Here is a 22762-nt window from a genome sequence, read left to right on the forward strand (position 1 = left end):
TACATGTATTCTTAGATCGGCCCTGAGTGGAATAAGTTACAGTGCAAACAATTCTGAAGAGTGTGGCACTTTGGGCAACTGGAATGGGCTGGAAGGTGGGAATGCATCGTTATGGGAGACTTCCATTATTGGCGTACACAAAAAAAAAAGCTGTCAGGGGTTCACAAGTTGACAGATATTTTACGCAATAAAGTACAGGTGGAAAAATAATACATAATATAGCAAAGGAAATACTAAATAACATGAAAGTGCACAGAACTTCTGCATTGTTTTCGCAACTGAAATTTTCTCCCAAATTTATTTTAAAGCTTTTCAGAATTATAAAATAGCTAATACTGTTTCGTCTTATTCAAATTATATGAAGTATTGAAGACCGACTTGTCGTTTCATGTATTTTTTTTTTTTTTTCCAGCTAAGTAAAATGCGTAATTAACAGAATAGTCTAGAGGAGAAGAGCAAATTATGTCTCCACAACGAGTTGTCCTAGTACGGCACATAAAAAGGTAAGTGGCATTGCCCAAAGGTTAATTTGCCATTTAATTAAAAGTTTGTTTGAAAGTAATGCAATACCAAGACAACTCGTTCTGTTTCACGCAGCTGTTTTTTCGTGTATCATGCCTATATCTCTTTCTGTATTTTTGCCATTTTCGATTCTCTATCAGAGATTTTGAGCTTTTTCTGTCCCTAAACTAAAACAGAATGCCACTGACTCGCAGTACTTTCTCTATTTAGAGTTTCTTTTATTTGAATAATAATAAGATATGCATTTCTATAAAATAAAATTATTATTACATTTCGATTAGTTATGTTACACCTCAGCAAGTTATAGCAGTGCCTCGTCTTTTAAAAAAATAACAGACTATTCTTTCAGTGATGATGTCCTTTGAAAGTAGTGCAATACCTAGGCAACTCGTGAAATAAGTTCGCTCTATAGTGTGTTTTGCAATATTTGCAGCAGTTTAAAATCTGCTGTCCAAAAAATCAAGTAAGTGAATAAAATTATTGTAAATTAATGAATTTTTAAAATATTTTCATTGTAAATAATTCTTACCAAATCATTATTGTGATTTTCAGTAACGGAAATGACGTATTACATCCTGTAAGTTTCTCATTGGTTGTTCATTTTTCTGAATTACGCATGCACCATTTTCCTCAGTCAACTTAATTTCCAAAAACAAATTGTCTTTTTATAAGAAGAAATGTATTTATTTTTAGCAATAAATCAAATATATAAATACCTGACTGCTAAATAGGTGATGTTCTTGTATTCTCTCTATCTCGTGATCTGCTCTCACCTTATATGTCGCTCCAGAAAATTTATTTAAAAATACGTATTATTTAAATAATAAAAATAGTTCAAAGTTTGACCACTAGGGTCTGAGCGATTTATTACCTTTAGATTTCTCCTGGTGGTGAAATTTTGAACTGTCAACAAACTAGCAAAAAACTGCTTTTCTAATTTTTGATATTCAAATGACGTCACCTTAATCGTATGGCTTTTATAAAGCCAATTTATTGAGAGTTTTTAATGGTATATGAAAATTAATAAAAAATTTAAAATAATTTTTTAAAATTTCTCGAATTTTTAAATTATACTTTAAAAACAATTAACTTGTCATTATTTTATATACTGTTTATTGTTATTTTTTAGATATAAACTGAATAACTATTAATGTAAAAAGCTTCAGAAGAGTCTGTGGATTAGACTTGAAAGTATTATTTTTGCCTGATGATGGCGCTGCAAACACTTCGACTACGCTCTCTCTCTCTCTCAGTTACTTTTCAGATCGCGAATATTCTTTAGAAAAATTAATTTCCTTATGATTTTCTAATATAATTTACTGTTTCGTCCAATTTAAATTAGCTTCTTTATTTCTCAACAGGACAATTTTTTTTTTGTTTATTGGATGAGCAGAAAAATACAGAGATACCGAGACGTAAATATATTTATTTAATTAAATATTACCTGATGGACTTTTTCCTTGATGTTTTCATTGTTCCAGCTGCTATTGAGATTTTTCAAAAAGTTGATATAATTTGATTTTATATCAACTTTTATGTTGGGCCCTAACGGCCATCTTCCAGCATGGGTCCCTAGATGGTAAGAGACCAAAAAGTGGACTTAATTATTTATTTTTTAACCTTTTTTCAGCATTATTAAAGGAGCCTTAAAGGGTTCTAAGTGCCGAGGGCCCACTATCGTATAAAGACGTCACTGTTGGCCTTATACAGTATTTATAAATGAAATTATTTCTAATTTATGCTGAAACGCTGATTAATACAAATGATTTAACGGATATTAATTATGTTTTGTTCCTTTGTTATAGATAAATGATATTCATCACTTGATAAAAGACCTTTAGTTTTTATAGAACCTTATTTATGACTTTCCTTATAGCTTATTCACTGCATTCGCTCCCTTGTAAACAGATCGTTCTATCTTCTCCGTGTGAGTGTGTGTGTGTGAGCGTCACTTCTTCCATACAATAAAAATAAATAAATAAAAAAGCATTTCAAGTTTACCCCACTCATCATTTCACCTTGACCGGCCTCTGGACCATGGGACGTCCAAAATGAAGCGTAGGTGTCAGTCGACAGACGAGATAATAGCATACCACATTGCACGTGACTACCTGATAGGATGACCCATACCGTTACCTCAAAGGAATGCTGGCTCTCATGCAAGTGGAGCTAGTAAACCACCCTGGGGTCAGCCGCCCCAGGATAGCCTCCCGTTGCTATAATATTTAAGCGTGGGAAAGTGTGGGGAAGAGCACACCATTTTTTCTTCACAGTGACCCATGACCTGCCAGAGAGTTTTAAACACTGAATTCCTCTTTCTCTCGCTGGTATGCTTAGATAATGGCATGTTGGCTCTCTGCAAACAGCAGTGTCATCCTAGACCAGAGGTCGTATCACTCTTAATTTTGGGTATTTCATATTTTTCCCAGAAGGCAAAGATGTTAAACTCAGTCAGCAGCTACCCAAAAAAAAAATCTCCAGTAACTTAGACTATTTCTGGATATAGGTTCAGTTCCAAATGTGACCATGGCATTTCTTTCTTCTCTCATTTCAAAACTTCAATCCACGACCTCTAGTCTATCTTACGCTACTTTGTCATACCATATTGTCCCTAAACTCACTATCATTCAAGCTTGACATTCTAAAAGGGCAAACTAAAAGGTCGCCCGCAATCCTGATATCCTACTTGTTAAGACTATGGGTCCATAGCCTTAACAAGTAGGATCTACCGCCTTAGTAGGTATAAAAACAGGCTATGGATCCATAGCCTGTTTTTATACCTATTGATACATAACAATCTAGAATAAAACCCAGTCATACCACAAATTCGTTTTTATTTAAACCCGATTTTATCCCAATTTAAAAGATGGTAACCTTCTTCCGGTTTTTTAAACATAAAAATACAGATATGCTTAGTAAAGCTGTAATTATATTTTTAATTTTATAATTTTATTTCCATTGCACTGTCATCTTACTAAGTTCAAAGTACAGATATATATATTTACAAGTTTTATATTCGTTCATTGTATTCTGATTTTCATACCTTCATCAAGTTTAGTTTGGCTGGGATTATTTATAATGAATAACACAAGATTACGATGGAGAACACGTTTAATGAAATTTTTATGATGCAGCGAAGGTAACAGGCAAGTCTTTACCAATGTTTTGACGTTATACGAAATATTGCACTTTCATTTCCATATCCTGAAAAAAAAAAAATTCACGATTCCATGCTTTTATACAGTTCACTTGATCTAACAACATATTTCTAAAACAAAAAGGAATAAAATAGGATCAGCTACGACACATAATAATAAATATGGGGAGAATGTTCATATTAGATTCATTTTCATTCTCTGTCTCTCACACGACCACGCAAACACAGGCAGCTTTTGGATTTAGGATATACAATGTAGGGTCTCTGGGGGGGACTTTCTATGTTCAAAATTTGGTTTAGCTTTTTTTTTCAACGAATGATTCTTTCCTTCTGGGTTATCCCAAAAATATTGTAGAGATATATGAGCAGTTGCTGCTATAGTTTCGAAATGGAGAAAGAAAATGGCTCAGCTATGGGCCGAAATAGTGTGTTGTTAGGAATTTCATTCCTGTGATGATGACAGAAGCATTCCACTGGGGGCATTCAACAAGAATCAGTTATTTTAACTGAAATTAATGATCAATCAAGAGGTTGGGAGGCAATTATTCCGAAGGAGAGCGAATTACTTTTGGAAATATTTCTATGAATAAAAAGGAAGCATTATTTTAACGAATGGTTGTTAAGGAAGCCGCCTGTTTGGTAAGGACACACACTCAAGCACGCACACACTTAAATAGTGAATATCATAAATAAATAACATAGTAGATCCGATGAAGTGATCAGTTTTCGTCTACAAACTACCTTATAATAGGACCATATATAAACGTCCAAGGATCTACTCTCCAGACAACTTGCACCTGATTAAGTCCCATTTAACGTTTCATTGTCATCGGAAGGGAACTTTGACAATTTCCCCCAACGGCTTTTAACCCTCAAAAGTTTACCACCACTCTTCTTGGCAGGAATGGTGGAAGAGGTCCTACGAAAGGAGTCCGAAGTCGAACTGGTGGTTTCGGTTTGCTCTCTGGAATCATGGTTCTGCTTCGAAGAATGTGAAACCCTGTTTCGTCGGCCATGTATTCCACCACTCGTAGTGCTCCTGTTGGATCTACGTATCCATAACGACCTCTGACTTTTCCATCAGGGCCTTTTTCTTCTTGTCGGAATGACTGGGTTGGTCCCGACCCAGTATCATATCCAAATTTATAAGTGCCGCTTCCAGCATGATTGCGGATGTTGTAATGAGCTTTAGTGCCAGCAGGGATTGGGACTACCCTTCCATAACCACGTGGCCTCGAAGATTCTCTTTGTCCCACCACAGTTCCAATAAACAGTGCTAACATCTGTAAATAACAAAATAAAAGATCATTAATGACGTTCATGAACAAGTTTAACTTAGCAATATACACTGGAAAATTTCTTATTAGCAACTAGATTTTTAATATATTCTTTTCTAATGGATTACTGTACCATTCAGACACCATATTAATTCTACCTTGAAATATTTCATAAAATTTTAAAATGGTGTGAAAATAAATAACGAAATAATTTCATAAATATGAAGATAATTTTAATTTCATTAAAGAAATAAATGCCACCTTGTTGCACTATTTAAACTACTTATTGTAATTAAAGTGCTGCACCATTATAAACATTAATTGACGTAGAATTGTCACTTCACTCCTAAATTTCAACATACCTTCAAGTATGGCTTCATCTGTAGGTGAAGCTATAGTTTTTCTCATTTATAATTCTTAATCAAACTTATGCGTGCAAAGTTTCAAATATGCAGTCATATTCCACTTATATGTAGAAAAATATGTCATTCTATTTTATTTGCTCCTATCAACCGTGTCCATATTGTCCCCTTCTTGACAAATGGAACCACACCTGAATTAGGGTAGGGTAGGGTTGTATCAGATGATTATCGCCTTTCCATAGCTGTATTGATTCGACCACTTAACTACCTGGGTCCTGAGAGGCAAGCGATTTTCTAGTGCGAGCTAGCTTTTTTTTTATAAACCCTCCTCCTCTTGCAACGTTCTGCTCTCCTATTTTCAGATCGCTTGGTCACTGATTGGAACCATTCCTGCCTCCACGTGGCCTGGCTGGTAACCTGGGAAAAGAAAGTCCCTCTCCCAGGGCAAAAAGGAGCAAACATGGACTTAAATAACTTTCTACCGTTAGAGCCTACAAGCTCCAGACCGAAAAAGTCCGATGTCAATGATTCTAACTAACCGAAAAGGCTTGGAATGGAAGCGCATTGCAAAGACATGCCAAACTTTCTGGTGATACACTCTCTCTCTCCACCCAGCCTGTGGGCAAGTTATCACATTTTATTCCAAAGATATTTGGAATAGACTGCTGGATCACCAAAAATGGTTAAAAGACTACAATCCTGAGACCTCCTGATTGAAACAGCCAACTCAAAACATTCCGGGTGGATGCTCAAAACAACGACATTTGGTGAGTTGCTAGTATCTTTCACTCCCCCACAATACCTTAACTTCCTCGAAAGGTGTTATCACAGAGTGAGACCTACTTACAGGAACTGAGCAGTCAAAAAGTAATTAGCGCCAAACGTATAATGACCAAAAAAGATGGAAATTTTGTTCCAACTCGATCCATCATTGTAACATTTAGTACCCCAGATTTGCTATCCTTAGTAAAAGATGGCTATTTAAACTGCCGAATTCGGCCTTACATCACGTCCCATCCATTGTTTTAAATGCCAGAAATATGGACACTCTTAGCTGGTATGTAGAGGTGATGCCATTTCTCCTATTTGTGGTTTCAAGGCGCATACACAAGCAGATTGTTCGGCCTCAACTCCCGTTTGCCCCAACTGTAAAGAAAGTCATCCAGCCTTCTTAAATCATGTGAAATAGGGAAGAATATACAAAAATATAAAATAGAACATATAGAACAAAAACAGTCGGATAAAGTTGTTATGCATCTCACACTCGAAGCTCTCATTCAACAGCTGCTCAAGCAGATGTATATCAATACCCCCCTCCAACTCATCTATAGTTAACTGGGTTAAAACTACACTATCAAACTCTGGAAAAGACACACCTCAAATTAAAACCAGCGAAGCAACGAACACTCCAATTAGCATCCCAACTGATACTCCAACGGTCTTGCTTGACAGTGAAAAATTGAAAACCACTAAAGACAGCAAGAGAACCGAATCACCCACCAACGGTATGCAAGTAGATGTATTGTACATTCATATTGTGAGGAACCCATACTAGATCTACGTCCAAACGACACTATGGATACTGGACGCCCGATTTTCCCAAAAATAAAAAAAAGAAAAGAAAAAACAAAATCGGAAAAAATCCTCCACATACAAAAACAGTCAGATGAATCATCCTCAGCTAATGATGCACAATATTTTACAATGAAATTGCAGAGGCTTTCGTTGCAACACAAACGATATCCAAGATCTGATTAATCGATATTCTCCAGTTTATATTTGTCTTCAGGAAACTTACCTAACCTCACAAATTGCCCCTTAGATAAAAAAAAAAACTATTGCCTTTATCGAAAAGAACGTAATACAGCTGATGCTGCCCGTGGTTGGTGGTGTGGCAATCCTGATAAATTCAATGATCCCTACTAAAAGTATCCCGCTTGAAACAATTAGAAGCTGTTGCTCTCCGTGTAACTCTCCATATTGCAATAACACTTGTCTCAACCTACTTACCACCAAATCATACTTACCATTTAAAAGATCTTCATACAGCCATACACCTCTCTGTATATTAGGCGATTTTAATTGGCACTACCCCTTATGGGGTCCTCTTAAATTAGACAGACGGGGTCGACTCATCGAAAGCTTTCTAGAGGCACAAAATCTCACCAAACTCAATACTGGTGCACACACTCAAGTACAGCTCCCAGCTGAACACACCTCAGCAATTGATTTGTCAATTTGTTCTCCAGTACTGGTCCCGACCATAGAGTGGTACGTTATAAATGATCCTATAGGCAGTGACCACTTCCCAATCGTATGCAACCTTTTGATAGCAGACTACTTCAACTCAACCCAGCAGGAAATGCAATTTTTTCGGAGCAAACTGGGCAAAGTTTCAGTTATCAGTTGCTCTTGATGAGGAAAAAATTCCGCCACCAGCCTACTGATAATGTGACAATTTACATCACGGCGCATCTCCTAAATGTGGCCAAAGACACAATGCCACTATCAAATCCCCCGGACCGAAAGCATTACAATTATCAGTGGAATGAGGAATGCACAAAAGCAAAGAAAGCAAAAAAATAAAGTCTGGAATTTGTTTCGACAGTGTCCAACCACAGTCAATCATATTAATTATAAGAAATTAAGGACAGAAGCAGGTTCCATACAAAGCCAAGCCAAGAAAGAATCCTGGGCCCGTTTTGCATTAACAGAAACACTGACAGCAAAATAATATGTAAAAAAACTAAAAAGCTTTCTGATAGGTTTCCTGCCGTACCTTCTCCAATCTTCTATCTAGTGCTTTAGATATAGATCTATATATATCTTTAGACATAGCAAAGCTTTGGGCAATACTTTTGCTGAAATCGCAGCAGCATCAGCTTATACTACACCATTCTAACGAATTAAAACCACTACAAACAGCATTGCATTCTATTAACTTTCAACTTTCAAACTGCCCTTCTTCTGCCATATAACAAATCTCTGCAATATTCTGAACTTTTGTATGCCATTGAAACAGTTCATAATGGTGCTGCCGGACCAGATGGGACCTTTTATGTCATGCTGAAACATCTTGATGACAAAGCTTTGCGCCTCCTTCTGGTCTTTTAAAGCCGCATTTTTTTTTTTTTTTTTTTTTTTTTGGAAAATAAGATTGCAAAATGTGTTAGAAAATATTTATCCAGCTTCTTGGCATCGTTCTACTGTTTTGGCGTTCATAAAGCCTGGAAATGATCCAACCAATCCCCATAGCTATAGACCAATATCTTTCTCAAGTTGCCTCAGCAAAATCCTTGAAAAAATTGTCCAGTAGGCTCGTCTGGATCATTGAGTCAGAACATCCAATGAGCTATAGTCAACATGGCTTTTGACAAAAGAGGTCATGCTTGGATCTCATGGTCGAAGCTGTATTTATTGTTCATAATGTTTTGTTAAACACGAACAGCTAGTAGTGGTTTCAGTAGACATAAAGAAGATTTTTGACACCATCTGGCGCATGGCATACTTAAAAATCTTTACTCTCTTGGTCTACGGGGCAACATTCCTATATTTGTGAAGAATTTTCTGCATACTAGATCGTTTCAAGTTCGATACCAGAATGCCCTCTCTGCAGAGTTCATTCAGGAAGAAGGTATTCCACAGGGTACTGAGTGCCAATCTATTTTCTCTTAGAATAGATTGCATCACTAAATTGCATCAATTAGAATAGATTGCATCAGCTTCCAAATACTGTTGAGACTCACCTTTATGCAGATGACCTTTCCATCTCCTGCCATTACTAAAACATGAGATCTATTGAACGACAGCTCCAGCTATCACTTAATATTAATATTGCATTCTACTTTCCATTTTGAGAAACCTTTCTCTGCTCAATCAGCTTCAACTTCTCAAATATCTGCTACCAATTCCTTAAATGCCGATCTCCAGGTAATTCTCCAGTGGGGCAAAGGCAACTTAAAATAAATTTTTCTGTTTATACTCCGGCACAACAACCAAGTCAGTAGAGTTTACAATAAATCGTCAATACAAATATTTATCGTATTTAGTAGTCACGGGCTTGAACCCCGGTCCACTCAAGGAACGCGTGCTATGCACTGTCGCTCCTGACCACTAGGCTCCGTCCGGCCTAAACTTAGTTGATTTCAACCCTTCTAAAACTCAGTCTTGTCTTATATCTCGCAAAAAGGATTCTGCTGCTCTGATGCTTATCTTTGGTGACACTTCGATTTCTAGGAAGTTGATATATCTCTTTTGGGAATTACCCCGACTTCTAATCTCTCATGGCATAAGCACATTACAAATATTGCTTCCTCCGCATCTAAAAAACTTGGTTTTCTCTTTCATTCTCGGCGTTACTTTTCTTCCAAACAGTTTTTTTCACTCTGTACAAATCGCAAATCCGCCCTACCATGGAATATTGTTCCCACATCTGGGCCCCAAAACCTCTCTCAGGCGTCTAGATTCCATTCAGAAGAGGGCAGTTAGGTTAATTAATGATTCATCTCTAACAGAGTCTCTCCACTCGCTTTCTCATAGACGTACTGTTTCTGCTGCATGCCTCTTCTACAGATACTTCCATGAGCACTGTTCTTCTGAAGTGGCTTCTATAATTCCCGCTCTCTCTTTCAAAACAGTCCGAACACGTGCCACCACCACCAGCCAACATCCATTTATTGTCCAACTTCAAACTCACAGAACCAACTTTTCACCTTCCTCGTTTATTCATTCAACTGCTGTTTTCTGGAACAACCTTCCTTCATACGTATTTCCTGAAAATTACAGTCTGCAGAAGTTCAAGTCCAATGTCAACAAATATCTTCTTTCGTCTTCTCATCCTCCAACCCAAGCACGGTACTAAGTACTATAGGTTCTAATACCTCTCGTGTTTGGGGTTTACATTAAAAAAAATAAATAAATAAAATACAACAGTGGGTCAGCCTCAACGGCTATCGACTTCCACAGCAGAAAACAGTTGCTATCCATTTTCGTAGACAACGCAAACTTCATCCGGATCCTGAACTTCAAATCTGTAATGTCTCCATCCCAGTCACTAATGACATCCGATTTCTAGGATTAATCCTCGACAACAAGTTAAATTTTTTAGACCATATTAAATATGTACTACTTCCTGCCTAAAAAAGTTAAACATACTCAGAGCTTTATCCTCCCAAACATTGGGTGCAGATCGTACATCCCTGTTTCGGTTATACAGGGCATTAATCAGTTCCCGTCTTGACTATGGAGCTCCCATCTACGATTCTACCAGAATGGATTCATTAAGCTGACTTGATCAAGTTCAACACAATGCTTTGAGAATTGCAATTGGTACAATCAGAACATCGCTAACACATAGTCTCTACATTGATGCTCATGAGCCTCCACTAATATTGAGAAGGCAAACACTGTTACTGAAGTATGCTGTCAAGATAAAAAGTTGTGCCTCGCATCCCATTCAGCCATACCTATTCAATCCGCCATTAGAAATACTCTACAGAAATAAACCTAGCATAGTAAAACCAGCTGGTTTTTCACCTTTTTCAACTGATGCAGGTTTGGAATGTTTCCATCCATTCCGTACAAGTAGCAATTTCCTCTGTCACAGGGCGGTAGAGGGGAGCCCCTACCATGAGCCCTCCCCTCTACCGCTCTGTGACACTCACCTCTGCCAATGGGGAAAGAATATTTTCCAAGCATTAACTGTCAAACAACTTCATGTAGTTCACGCTCACAGACATATAGATTTTCCTCCAATGTACACAGATGGCTCTAAATCAAATTCAAACGTTGTAGCACCCGCAGTGTTTCCCAATACCATTATTTCATCATCCCTTCCATCTGAATTCAGTATATTCTCAGCTGAATTATATGCAATTAAATTAGCTTTAGAAAATCTCTATTCTGACTGTTCTTTAAAAATCTGTTGTTTATAGTGATTCCCTCAGCTCAATCAGGGCATTGTGTAATTCCTCAGATAAAGTTCACCCTGTACTAGATGAAATTAGAAGCTTATTACCGAAAATTGAAGAACTCCATCAACTGGCCACCTTCTGTTGGATTCCAGCACATTCTCGTATTTTGGGCAATGAACTTGACGATAGAGCTGCAAAAAAAATCCAACTACCTTAGACTTAAAAGATGTTTCTTGGCTAAATGCCTAAGAGTATGAAGGAGTGGAGGAAACTATAGTTACTTATTCTCGGCGGATATCACCACCCAGATGGTACTGTTTGAAAAATGGTATGGGATAAAACACATATACTGTCCCAATTAGACTTAGGAAAGCAAAAAGGAGTAGGAAAGTGATAGTAGGAGACAGTGCCGGATTTACATATGGGTTGAGCGGGTTGCAGTCCAGGGCCTCATAATCTAGGGGGACCTCGGCCTCCTGCAAAAAAAATGCAATACAAGTGTTCAGGTCACTGTCTATCATTATAGCGTGCGTTTTGAGAACAAGTGAGGATTCTTTTACATCATTGTGAATCACAATAATATTTAATTTTGACTTTTTGTGAAAATAATAATGAGTAAGTGATATGAAAGTGGTGCTGGTAAACGAAAGCGACAAAATGAACAGAAGGAAATAGCGTTTAAAACCAATCACGTCATATGGCTTTGTACAGCAGGCAGAAACAGCCCTACATAATCCCTGAGATGCAGAACATTCGTGTTTACAAACAGAAGGAAATCAAGTAGACTACACTGAGCAGACTGAAGAACAATCAGTTTATATACAGAACACAGCCTCCCAAGAACTTCAAGGAGAACTGTTGCCAGTAAAAAAAGTAAAAGTAAAGTGCCGCCATTATCAACCCACTGCAGGATGGAAGCCTCCTCAACAATTCATGCTGAGGGAAATGGACAATAATCTGCCACGCTGGTCCAGTGCGGGTTGGCAGATCGACCGTATTCAGCAGTCAGGGGCTTGAACCCCGGTCTACTCAAAGAGCGTGTGCTACTGCATTCCCGCTCTTGCCCACTCGGCTACGGAGGCCAGTAACTACCCTGCAAGTACAGAATCTTCTGGAGAAAGCGACAGTGAAGTGACAGGACCTCGTACAGCCAAAGAATTAACACAAGGCGCTGAAAGAACATGCCACGAGATAGTTACACCAAAAGAAGCAGTTCAAGCTTTTTACCATCTTAAAGACCTGGAAAACAAAGCAAATGATCTCAGCGAAAACCCTAGCATTGCAGACACAAAAATACCAACTGTTCATGCTACTAGTGATTTCAGAGACAATGACGTAGGTTTACGGACCACATTGAATAATTAGGAAATATCATTCTGGATTGAGAAATGTCCATCGGAATGTCAGCACTGGGATGAACCTTTTACCAATTCGAAGCGAGCATACAAAAACCAAGCCCGGTTCTGCTCAAGAAATTTATTCCATCCCACCAAAGTAAATGGAGAAACCTACCCTCGAGAATAGCTAGTGTATTCTCCCACAAAAGGAAAAGTCTACTGTTTTGTATGCAAACTTTTCTCTAACCGAACTACCTCAACTACAGCTTTAGCTTCTACTGGATTCGATGATTGGCATCACGCTTATCTTGTTCAAACCCACAGAAACTCTAAAAATTATATAAACTGTATGCTAACATACTTAACAAGAAAGCGTGGTCAAAAGCTCACATCAAAACTCGAAGAGCAAATCAAAGCAGAGCAGGATTACTGGAGACACGTACTTCAGCGAGTTATTGCAGTGATTTCCCTTTTGGCAGAACGTAGATTGGCATTTAGGGGAGATGAAGAAACATTTGGTTCACCAAACAATGGTAACTTTCTTGGATTGCCTGAATTAATTGCTAAATTTGATCCCTTCCTGTGTGCTCACATAAATCAGTATGGAGGTAAAGGCATCCATCATACTTATCCAAAGTATGATGGAGGTAAAGGTCAGCCATCATACTTATCCAAAACCATATGCGAAGAGGTTATCTAGTTAATGGCTAATAAAGTTCGAGAATCTATACTGAGCGACATCAAACAAGCAGGTTATTTTAGTTTATCAGTCGATTCAACCCTAGTGTTTCCCACGTTGATCAACTTACTGTCATTGTTAAATATGTTTCTCCTAGTGATGGATTACCAGTTGAACGCTTTCTGAGTCATTTTGAACTTAAAGATCACACCGGTGAAAGTATGGCTGAGCTGATACTGAACTACTCCAGTGAACTTGAAATAGATTTCAGTAAATGTAGAGGTCAATCATGTGACAATGCAGCCAATACGACTGGAAAGTATAACAGCGTTCAACAAAAAATTCTGGAAAGGAACAAGTTTGCAAAGTTTATTCCATGCACTGGACATTCCCTAAATCTAGTTGGACGAACCGCAATTGACCGTTCCTGGATGCAGGGAATTTTTTTAGTTACAATAAATGAGCTTTATTGTTTTTTCTCAGCTTCTACAAAAAGATGGGAAGTGCTAAAAAATTTCTTGCCTCCTGAGTCAAAAGTTCCTAAACATTTATCAGACACAGGATGGGAGGCTCACGCCAAAGCTACTGCAGCTAACATTGTTGAAGCCCAAAAGGAGATACTAGACGATATGCTGAAAATCTTCTACAGAAAATGGAAGAATTTGAATTCATATTCATGCTTCACCTTTGGACACATTTGCTAGATCAATTTCATAAAGTTAACAAGGCATTCCAAAGTTCACAAATTTCATTGAGCGCATATGCAAATATTTACAGCTCAGTATTGCAGTTCGTATCAAACATTCGTACTAATTTTGATGAAATTGAACAGCAAGCAAAATTAGGTGGAACAGGACCAGGGTATGTCTGCCAGGGGCAAAGGTTGATGACGTTGTAGAGCGGATATCATCTTTCAAGGGCACAAAAGGTGATATAGTTGTACACGTTGGCACTAATGATATTAAGAGTAGGAGACCGGCAGAATTACTCAACAAGTACAGGTCACTGTTGAAAAAAAGCCGAGAATTAGGGTTGCATTTGAAAGTGTCTGCAATTCTGCCCAGACACGATAGGAGGGAGTATATGATGAGAGCCTTGTCGATCAATTCGGCCCTGGAAAGATTGTGCAAGGCTCAAGGGGTAGAATTTTTTTCAGCCTGGACTGTACTTGTTAACAGGAGAGACTGCTTCTGCAGGGATGGGATACACTTAAATAGAAAGGGTGCAAGTATATTTGCTGATGCTATCGAGGCACTGTTAGGTGGGTCGGAAAACTGCTAGCTTGGGGGGATACAAAGACTAATAGTTTAACAGTAACCGCAGGCAGAGGTGAAGGTGATTCTTGCACAACTTCTATTAGAATAAGAAGCGACCTGGAGCGAGGGGTGTTGGGGGTTTCAGGGACGGATGGCAGTCATCCTGGAATAGTTGGGTATATGGGATGTGTTAGGGTAACAAGGAATAGGCATAAGAGCATGTATGCTTGCATGTATACCAATGCTAGAAGTATAGTAAATAAATTTGATGAATTTGAAGTGTTGGTCAAGACATCAAAGGCGGATATTGTTGGGATAGCAGAGACATGGTGTCACAAAGATATAAGGAATGCAGAACTGGAATTTGGGGAGTACAATGTGTACAGAAAGGATAGACAGGACAGAAAGGGAGGAGGTGTTATGCTGTTAATTAAGAAAAACATAAAATCAAAAGAAGTGCATCCAGTTGATATAGATGGATAGTGCACTGTTGAGTCAGTTTGGTGTGACATAAGCACTGCGAAAGCAAAAATAAGAGTAGGAGTGTGTTATAGGCCTAATGACTCGAATGAGTACAATGAACAATTGTACAGAGAAATAGAGTGGGCCAGTAAATCGGAATGTCTTATAATGGGGGATTTTAACTTCCCAGATATTGACTGGAACTTGTGGGTTGGTCACTCACACACTAGTCAGACTTTTGTGGATTTATTGGATGATTGTTTTCTGCAGCAGCATGTTCGAGAGGCAACCAGAGAAAGTAATACTCTTGATCTGGTTATCAGCAGTGATCATTCGTGTATTAAGAATTTGCAGATAAAGGAACCACTAGGTGGCAGTGATCACAGTGTACTGAAGTGGGATTTACTCAAAGAGCTAACTACCGTCAGGGGTAAAGGAAAGGGTTTTTGCTTCCGTAAAGGGGAGTACAGTGGTCTCAGACAGTTTTTAAATTCTGTACAGTGGGATCAACTGACGATGTTACAAACAGTAAATTCTAAGTGGGAAGCATTCAAGGAATTAATCGTGGAAGCTACTAGACTTTTCATACCGATGAAGAAATATTGTTCAAGGTTTAGGCCTAAATGGTTATCAAATGAACTAATGAGACTCGTGACAGAGAAGAAAAATGCATGGGATGCATATAAATTATCAGGCGACGCAGAAGCCTGTAGCAGATATAAGCTAGTCTGTAATCAGGTCACAAAGGAGGTTCGGCAGGCAAAGGCGGATTACGAGAAATCTTTGGCAAAAGATGCTAAGAAAAACAGCAAGGATTTCTTTACTTATATAAACTCTAAAAGGAAGGGGATGAATCTGATTGGTCCACTTGACATCGATGGTTCGACTGTTGATGATCCTGCTCAGATAGCAAACAAACTGAATGAGTATTTTGCATCTACATTCACACGTGAGGAATTATTACAGTTTGAAAATGGAAGAAGGTTATCAAATTGTAGCAGTGTGCTTAATGATTTTGTAATAACTGAGAGCAAAGTGGAGGAGAAATTGTTGAAGTTAAACATAAGAAAGGCACCTGGGGTGGATGGGATCTATCCAGTTATATTAAAGGAGGCGGCAAAGCAACTAAGCAAACCCTTAGCCATAATTATGAGAGCATCCTTGGATTCAGGGGAGGTTCCCACGGACTGGAGATGTGCAAATGTATCCCCAATTCACAAAGGAGGTTCGAAGGGTGACACGAGTAATTACAGACCAGTTAGTTTAACTTCTGTTCCGGGTAAAATAATGGAGTCACTGGTTAAAGATGCATTGCAGGATCATCTAGACAAGACTGCAGCAATAATTCAGACACAGCATGGGTTTGTTAAGGGAAAGTCTTGTCTGACAAATTTGATTGGTTATTATGATGTGGTCACAAAGGAACTGGATGCAAAAAATAATTTTGATATCATATACTTGGATTTCAGGAAAGCTTTTGACACTGTTGCGCATGGAAGACTACTGTACAAATTGGAGCAGAATGGTATTAAGGGTAAGTTGCTACAATGGATAAAAGGATGGTTAAGTGGGAGAAGACAGAGGGTGGTAATCAATGGGTGCTGCTCTTCGTGGACTAATGTTATTAGTGGAGTCCCACAGGGTTCGGTGTTGGGTCCACTGTTGTTTTGTATATTTATCAATGATATTGATGAAGGTATATCAGGCTTAATGTCGAAGTTTGCAGATGACACGAAGGTTGGCAGGGTTGTTAATGACAGTAATGACAGTGTGCTACTGCAACAGGATCTAGATAATTTGGGCAGATGGGCTAAGAAGTGGCAACTGAAGTTTAACCTTGACAAATGCAAAGTACTGCATATGGGTAGAAGTAACCCCAGAGAAACGTCCCAACTGTGTGGTACTACACTTAAGGTGGTAGAAAATGAAAAAGACCTGGGAGTAATTGTGCAGTCAGATATGAAGTTTTCTGAGCAATGTAGACAGGCTGCTATGGCAGGTCATGGGGTTTTGTCAATGATATATAGGAATTTTGCTAGCAGGGAAAAGGAGGTGATTGTCCCTCTGTATAAGGCAATGGTCAGGCCACGCCTTGAGTACTGCGTATAGGTCTGGAGGCCTCATTTTAGGAAGGATGTAGATTTGCTTGAGCGTGTACAGAGAAGAGCAACACGATTGGTGAGGGGAATGAAGGGATCCTCTTACCAAGAGAGGCTTAAGTTCTGCAAATTGCAGTGGCTGGAGACTAGGCACCTGCGCGGTGATCTGATTGAGGTCTATAAGGCCTTGAATGGGTTGAGCACGCTGAATTCTGATGGGATCCTCCCACTTGTTCAGAATACGAACCTACGGGGACATAAGTTCAAATTAAGAAAGGATAGATGTAGAATAGATGTGCGGAAATTTGCCTTTAGCCAGCGGGTGGTTCATTGCTGGAACAAACTTCCATCTGTCGTTGTGGAAGTTGATAGGTTAAATAAATTTAAGGAGGAACTGGACAGGCATTTGGAGGGTATGGTGTGATTTTTTTATTTTTATTTATTTATTTATTTATTTTTATTTTTTTTTTTTGGCTGATGCTGCATAAGCTCCTACACTTGCTTTCTTGCATCAAGTGCCACTACTACTACTACTACTACTACTCTACCGGATATGTAGAGTACAAAACTGTCAAAAGAAGGCAGAGAGTACGAAGAAAGCAAAACAGTGATGGGACGAACTTTCTCCAAGAGACAAGTTTAGGGTAAATTCATTTATCCCTGTCATAGATGCTCTTGAAGCCAACCTAGACAAAAGTGCAGCAGTGTATAGGAGTGTAGCTGGCAATTTTTCATTTTTGGTGAACCTGCAAGCAACCAAGGAACAGATTCACAATGGCGTCGAGATGTTGATGCAAGAGTATCCAAAGGATATTGAACTTAGTCTAGTTTATGAACTCTTGCACTTCCACCTGTACGTCAAACTAGCTCACCCTGAAAAAGACCGTTGTTACCTATTCGCGATAACAAGGGGTTCCATCAAGCCCCCCTCCCCAGACGGCACCGTTCCAACGCTTATTGGCCTATCATCGGTGGTCGAGTAGGTACCCTGTGACAACCCAGTATACCTTCACAATATGAGAGATGTCTGATATTGTGCTTGGTTTAATTTAAAAGATATTTCTTCGCTAAATGCCTAAATTGTGAAGGTATTCACAATATGAGAAGTATTAAAACTATCTTGGTAATAGAAATGATGTGTGTGCATTACCCATGCGTAATTAAATTCCTTCATACCTTAGTTTATCCAGTATTCTTGTTCCTGCATCAGAATGCATTAATCATTCATGCTGCATGCCTATCAGAATGGACAGTACCCTGGAACTCTCAAACTAATAATAAACTCTTTCAGTTTAAAGAGGATCCGAAAATTTGGCTCTCCAGTGTCCGTATATCAAGACGAGAAGAAGTAGACCTTTCGAGAGCAAGAATAGGTCATACCCATCTGACCCACCTTCATTGACTGCCCTTACTATCAACAAGACAGAACTTCAACCTTGTTGTCACTGGTTAATCTTCATAAATCAATAACTCTAGAAAATCTCATTGATGACAAGGCAAATATTTCTGAATTTTTAACTTCCTCAGGCAAACAACCTTTTTATCAACTCTTTTTATTCTTTATCTTTGATTTAAAAAGAAAAAGTAGTCAAAATGTGTCAATAGGTACGGTCAAAAGTAAAAGTATGGTCAAAATGTGTCAGTGATTTCATGAATTCGATCTATGAGAGGTAGAAATGATTGTTAGACTATTGACTATCAATATTGTTAAAAAATATTTTTAAAATTCTTCTGTAAGAAAAATAATTTCCTTTTTTTTTTAATTCCAATTCTGTAAACATTTTTTTTTCTTAAATAATGAAAAGTATAATATGTACACCAGATTTACTTGAGTTAGAGTTTAACATCTCATTAACATTATCAACAGCGCCATCTTTGATTATTTTAATTTTTTTTAATATTTGTAAGATTTTCAATCAACAGTATTTTGTCTTCTGCCTCATTAATGAGTAGAAAAATTGAAAATAAAGTTTAATGAAATTAGGATAATTGCTCTAATGAGTTGCATTAATTAGGAAATGAATGAAATTTAGAGCTAGAATACAGTAACCGTATTTTTACTCCAAACTTTTACCTGTCTCTAAATTGCATCAGGGTTGGAAGATCGGCTTTACCAAGGACGTACAATATCGTTGCTTCTGCAAGATGCCAACCACAAACAATTAAACAGCAATCATCATCTTCAACTGGGAAGATGCAGTCCTTTTGAAACATCCTTTGGGTTGGCGTTTGAAGTCAGGATATGTCGGGATTCATTGCAGTAAACCAATATAAATTTTTAACTTGGAACATGCTTGTTTTGACTGTTTTAGGAACGTATTGATGAAGTTTTGAACTTTTGATAGAAAATCGAAGATGGTAACATCTTCTGTAAAATCTCTTGCGAAACAAACTAAATTCGAAATCCTTCCAGGGTTTTTCACTGGATTTTTTTACTATTTTTTCCTAATCTTTTGTAGTTGTCCTGCCCAAATCCAATTCGATATCAACTTGGTTATACTCACCTTTATCGAGTCTTTCCAGAGCATCCAATTTAGTTTTCAAAGAAACAACTCTTTCTTTTCACACTCATCTTTCATCAATTTAGGAAATATTTAAATAACAAATAATTTTACGAGTGCAAACACGGTTTGGAACAAACACACAACTGACCTCTCGGGGTGCATGCAACTTCACAGGCGGGTGTGGTGTACTACATTAGTCTGGTGGGCGGAAAAAAATATTCCCCAGAAAAAAAAAAAAAAGAGAGAAAATACCCATGGAAGAAATGTCCCCAGAAAGCAAAAACTCTCAGGAATAACTCTTATCGAATAATACTTCTTCATTTGGCCCAAGGGCCAGCTTACTGATGGCCAAATCATTAGTAAAACTTTTGATTATGTGTTTTTAAAAAGCTGTGGCGTCAACAACGCGCTGGTTGGACACTGGAGGATTGAAAACAAGTGTGCTGCTCGGATGATCCAAATACCTGGTGCAACACGCCTACGTCTTTGTGTGTGTGTGTGTGTGTGGCGCAAGCAACACGATTCCATGGACCCATCGTTCATGGTGCCCACTATCCAGGAAGGTGGCAGTGGTTCCTTAAAATGGGGCACGTTTTGCTAGCAAGAACTAGGACTTCTGGTGCGTATGGACCAGCGTTTCACTGGTGAGATGTACCGGCAGCTCTTAGGAGGCCATGTGTACCCTGCTATGTTGCCGGACAAAAACTGGATCTTCCAAGCCGATAATGCGCGTATCATCGAGGCCGCACTGTGCACGAGTGGTTCAAGAACAAACTGTAGGAATCATCATCACCTATCTTGTTTGCCCTCCGAATTCGTCTAACCTCAGTCCAATTGAACATCTATGGGAGGTTTTGGAACGGGACCATCATCTATTCCGACGCTGTGGAAAGCTTTGCAAGCAGCGTGGCTGCAGATCCCTAGGGACGTCTTCAGACATCCAGTGGAGTCAATGCCTAGACGAATAGCGTAGTATTGCACAACTTTCAAAGAGATGGTTTCTCCAAAAGGTTAATTATCCATTCTTCAGGACTGACTGGTTCCTCACCAGGTAGTCTTAATGAGAGAAAATTATCTATAAACGGTGCAGATTCGTTCAGAAGATAATGCGAAAAAATATAACCTCTAAATTATATATTTTTTTATCATTTTAAAATCATCACAGAGGGAAATTTCTATTAATAGAAATTTCCCTTTAGTAAAAATTTCGGCTCAACTTCAAAACAGGGTACGCACTCCATCTATCGGCGCTTTTTAATTGTGTGATTTTTTTTTAATAGACTTTCATTTTTGGACGGTGAAAAATGGCTAGGTTAGTTTACGCCACTGATTTCTTCCATCTGCAGCGTATTTTTATGTCCACAATAAGAAGGGGGACATTGGAGTACTCCCTTTTCTCTCATGATCCATTGACGTCACTCGTGAGATTGAAAAACCATCGAAGGCCTGCAAAATTCCATTCTTAGAACCTGTTGAAAGTCATTGTCTAAAATGTAAGGCGCTGTGGACAACCTTGGTTATAATCTCCCTATTTACTGCGAAAAGCCAATGGAGATTTTAAAATTGCTCACTGGATTTCTGGGCAGAAAGAAACCAACCAAACAACATACCAAATAAAGAATTCACATCGACCTTCCAAAAAGGGTGTTTTAGTTTATACCTTTTGCAGTTAAGGTCGTATAAATGTCGAGGGTACTTAAACCATAGCGATTGTGTCCACTATCAACAAACCACTTCATCAAAACAAAGAGCGTTCCGATGACCCAGCTATTAAATTAATCGGGAGCTTTATGAGCCCCAGGATGAAAGATGAGATTACGCGATGAATATTTAATTACTGTCGAAGATATTAGAAGAATAATTAAATATTTCGAAACTGGTTTAACAAGATTTTTTTTAATTGCAATGTGTCGAGCTCAACTCGAATGTATATCAACACTTTTATTATCATCTTAAAACGGGGGTTCTCATGGCCTTGTGAACGAATGCGCACATCTTTTCTCAGGATGCAAATCGTTGCTCTGAGCGCTTTTAGTATTTTCTAAGATGGGAAGGATAAGGGGGGGAGTGGATGTAAAAATAAACAAAAAGAGAGAGGGGATACATACTATGGAAGTGGGCCAGAGGAAAGGTAAGCGTGAATTATAATATATTATCTTGTAGATTAGCGTGATTAGGGCCTCATATTACAAGGGGCCTCGCTCCACCTTAAAAATTCTCTTTTAATATTGTCACAGAGAACCGAATGGCCTCATACATGCTTTAGGTTAGGGTCACAAGAAGTTTAAATTCGGCTCTGTCCACGAGTAGTGTTTCTCGGCACTCTGGTGTGCCGGTGAACATTGCTTAGAAGATAACACTGATATAACGCACTATAAAATATTGGCAAGTTTATGAAAAGATATTTGGTTTTTAAAACAAACTTATCAAAATTTATAAAATGCTTCTTTCTCTCAAAAAAACCTTCCCCCCTCCTTACAGTATAACCAAGAACTCGAGACGATCCAAGGGATCACCTTTCCGAGCAATTTCCACCTCCTTTTCGTAGCGTTGTCATGGGAACAAGGCTAACATTCCTCGCTCTTTCTTTTAAACGAAAAATGAACAATTTGCATTAAAGGGGCCGGAGAAATGAAAAAGCGTACACATTTCATCTATAGGAACCCTCCAAAAATTTCAGTTTGTTTCTTAACAAGGGGAAAGTACTTACCAACAGCTGGCGAGTCATGACCGATGTGTTGTGATGCGCGGACTCCACCTTTTAGCAGACGCTCCAATGAAAGACGTGCCGAGGTTGGTGTGTAGGTAAACGCTCCAGTAGTAAGTCACAGCTGGCTCACAACTTGCCCATCGTACTCTCTTCTCTCACCATCACCTTTCCCAGCCTTTTATACTTCGCCCCACAGTTCAGGTCGCGCCATTAACCTTTCTCGTCGGACGTGTACGGCGTCATCAATCGAGAGGCATCCTCGGCCGCACGCTGCAAGCATTTCGGGCACTTACCCCCAGGGTCGTGACCTTAGCGCCCTTCCTCCCTCGGCCCCGTAGCCGAGGGCGCCGCGGACACGTAAAATACTCCCTCCGGTGGTTTCTCGTGTAAGCGGTGATTTGTCGTAAGCCTCTACTACCATTAAAGGGTGATGACACCCCCCCCCCCAATCACCGAAGGGACGTGGGAAAAAAAACATCACTGTC

General features: G+C 38.7%; 1 protein-coding gene across 1 annotated transcript; it reads right to left on the minus strand.

Moving 5' to 3' along the window:
- Nucleotides 1-4437: 4437 nt before the first annotated feature.
- On the minus strand, nucleotides 4438-22295 carry LOC150081465 (cuticle protein 6-like). Its single transcript, XM_090380211.1, has 2 exons — nucleotides 22278-22295; nucleotides 4438-4962 (listed from the first exon to the last, which is right to left on the minus strand). The coding sequence occupies exons 1-2, from the start codon at nucleotides 22293-22295 to the stop codon at nucleotides 4552-4554; spliced, it is 429 nt and encodes a 142-aa protein (XP_090236337.1). The 3' UTR covers nucleotides 4438-4551.
- Between the last annotated feature and the right edge of the window lie 467 nt (nucleotides 22296-22762).

Source organism: Mastigoproctus giganteus, chromosome 8, assembly GCF_048544385.1.
Source record: "Mastigoproctus giganteus isolate SK-2022 chromosome 8, ASM4854438v1, whole genome shotgun sequence".
In the NCBI taxonomy this organism is placed as follows: Eukaryota; Metazoa; Arthropoda; class Arachnida; order Uropygi; family Thelyphonidae; genus Mastigoproctus; species Mastigoproctus giganteus.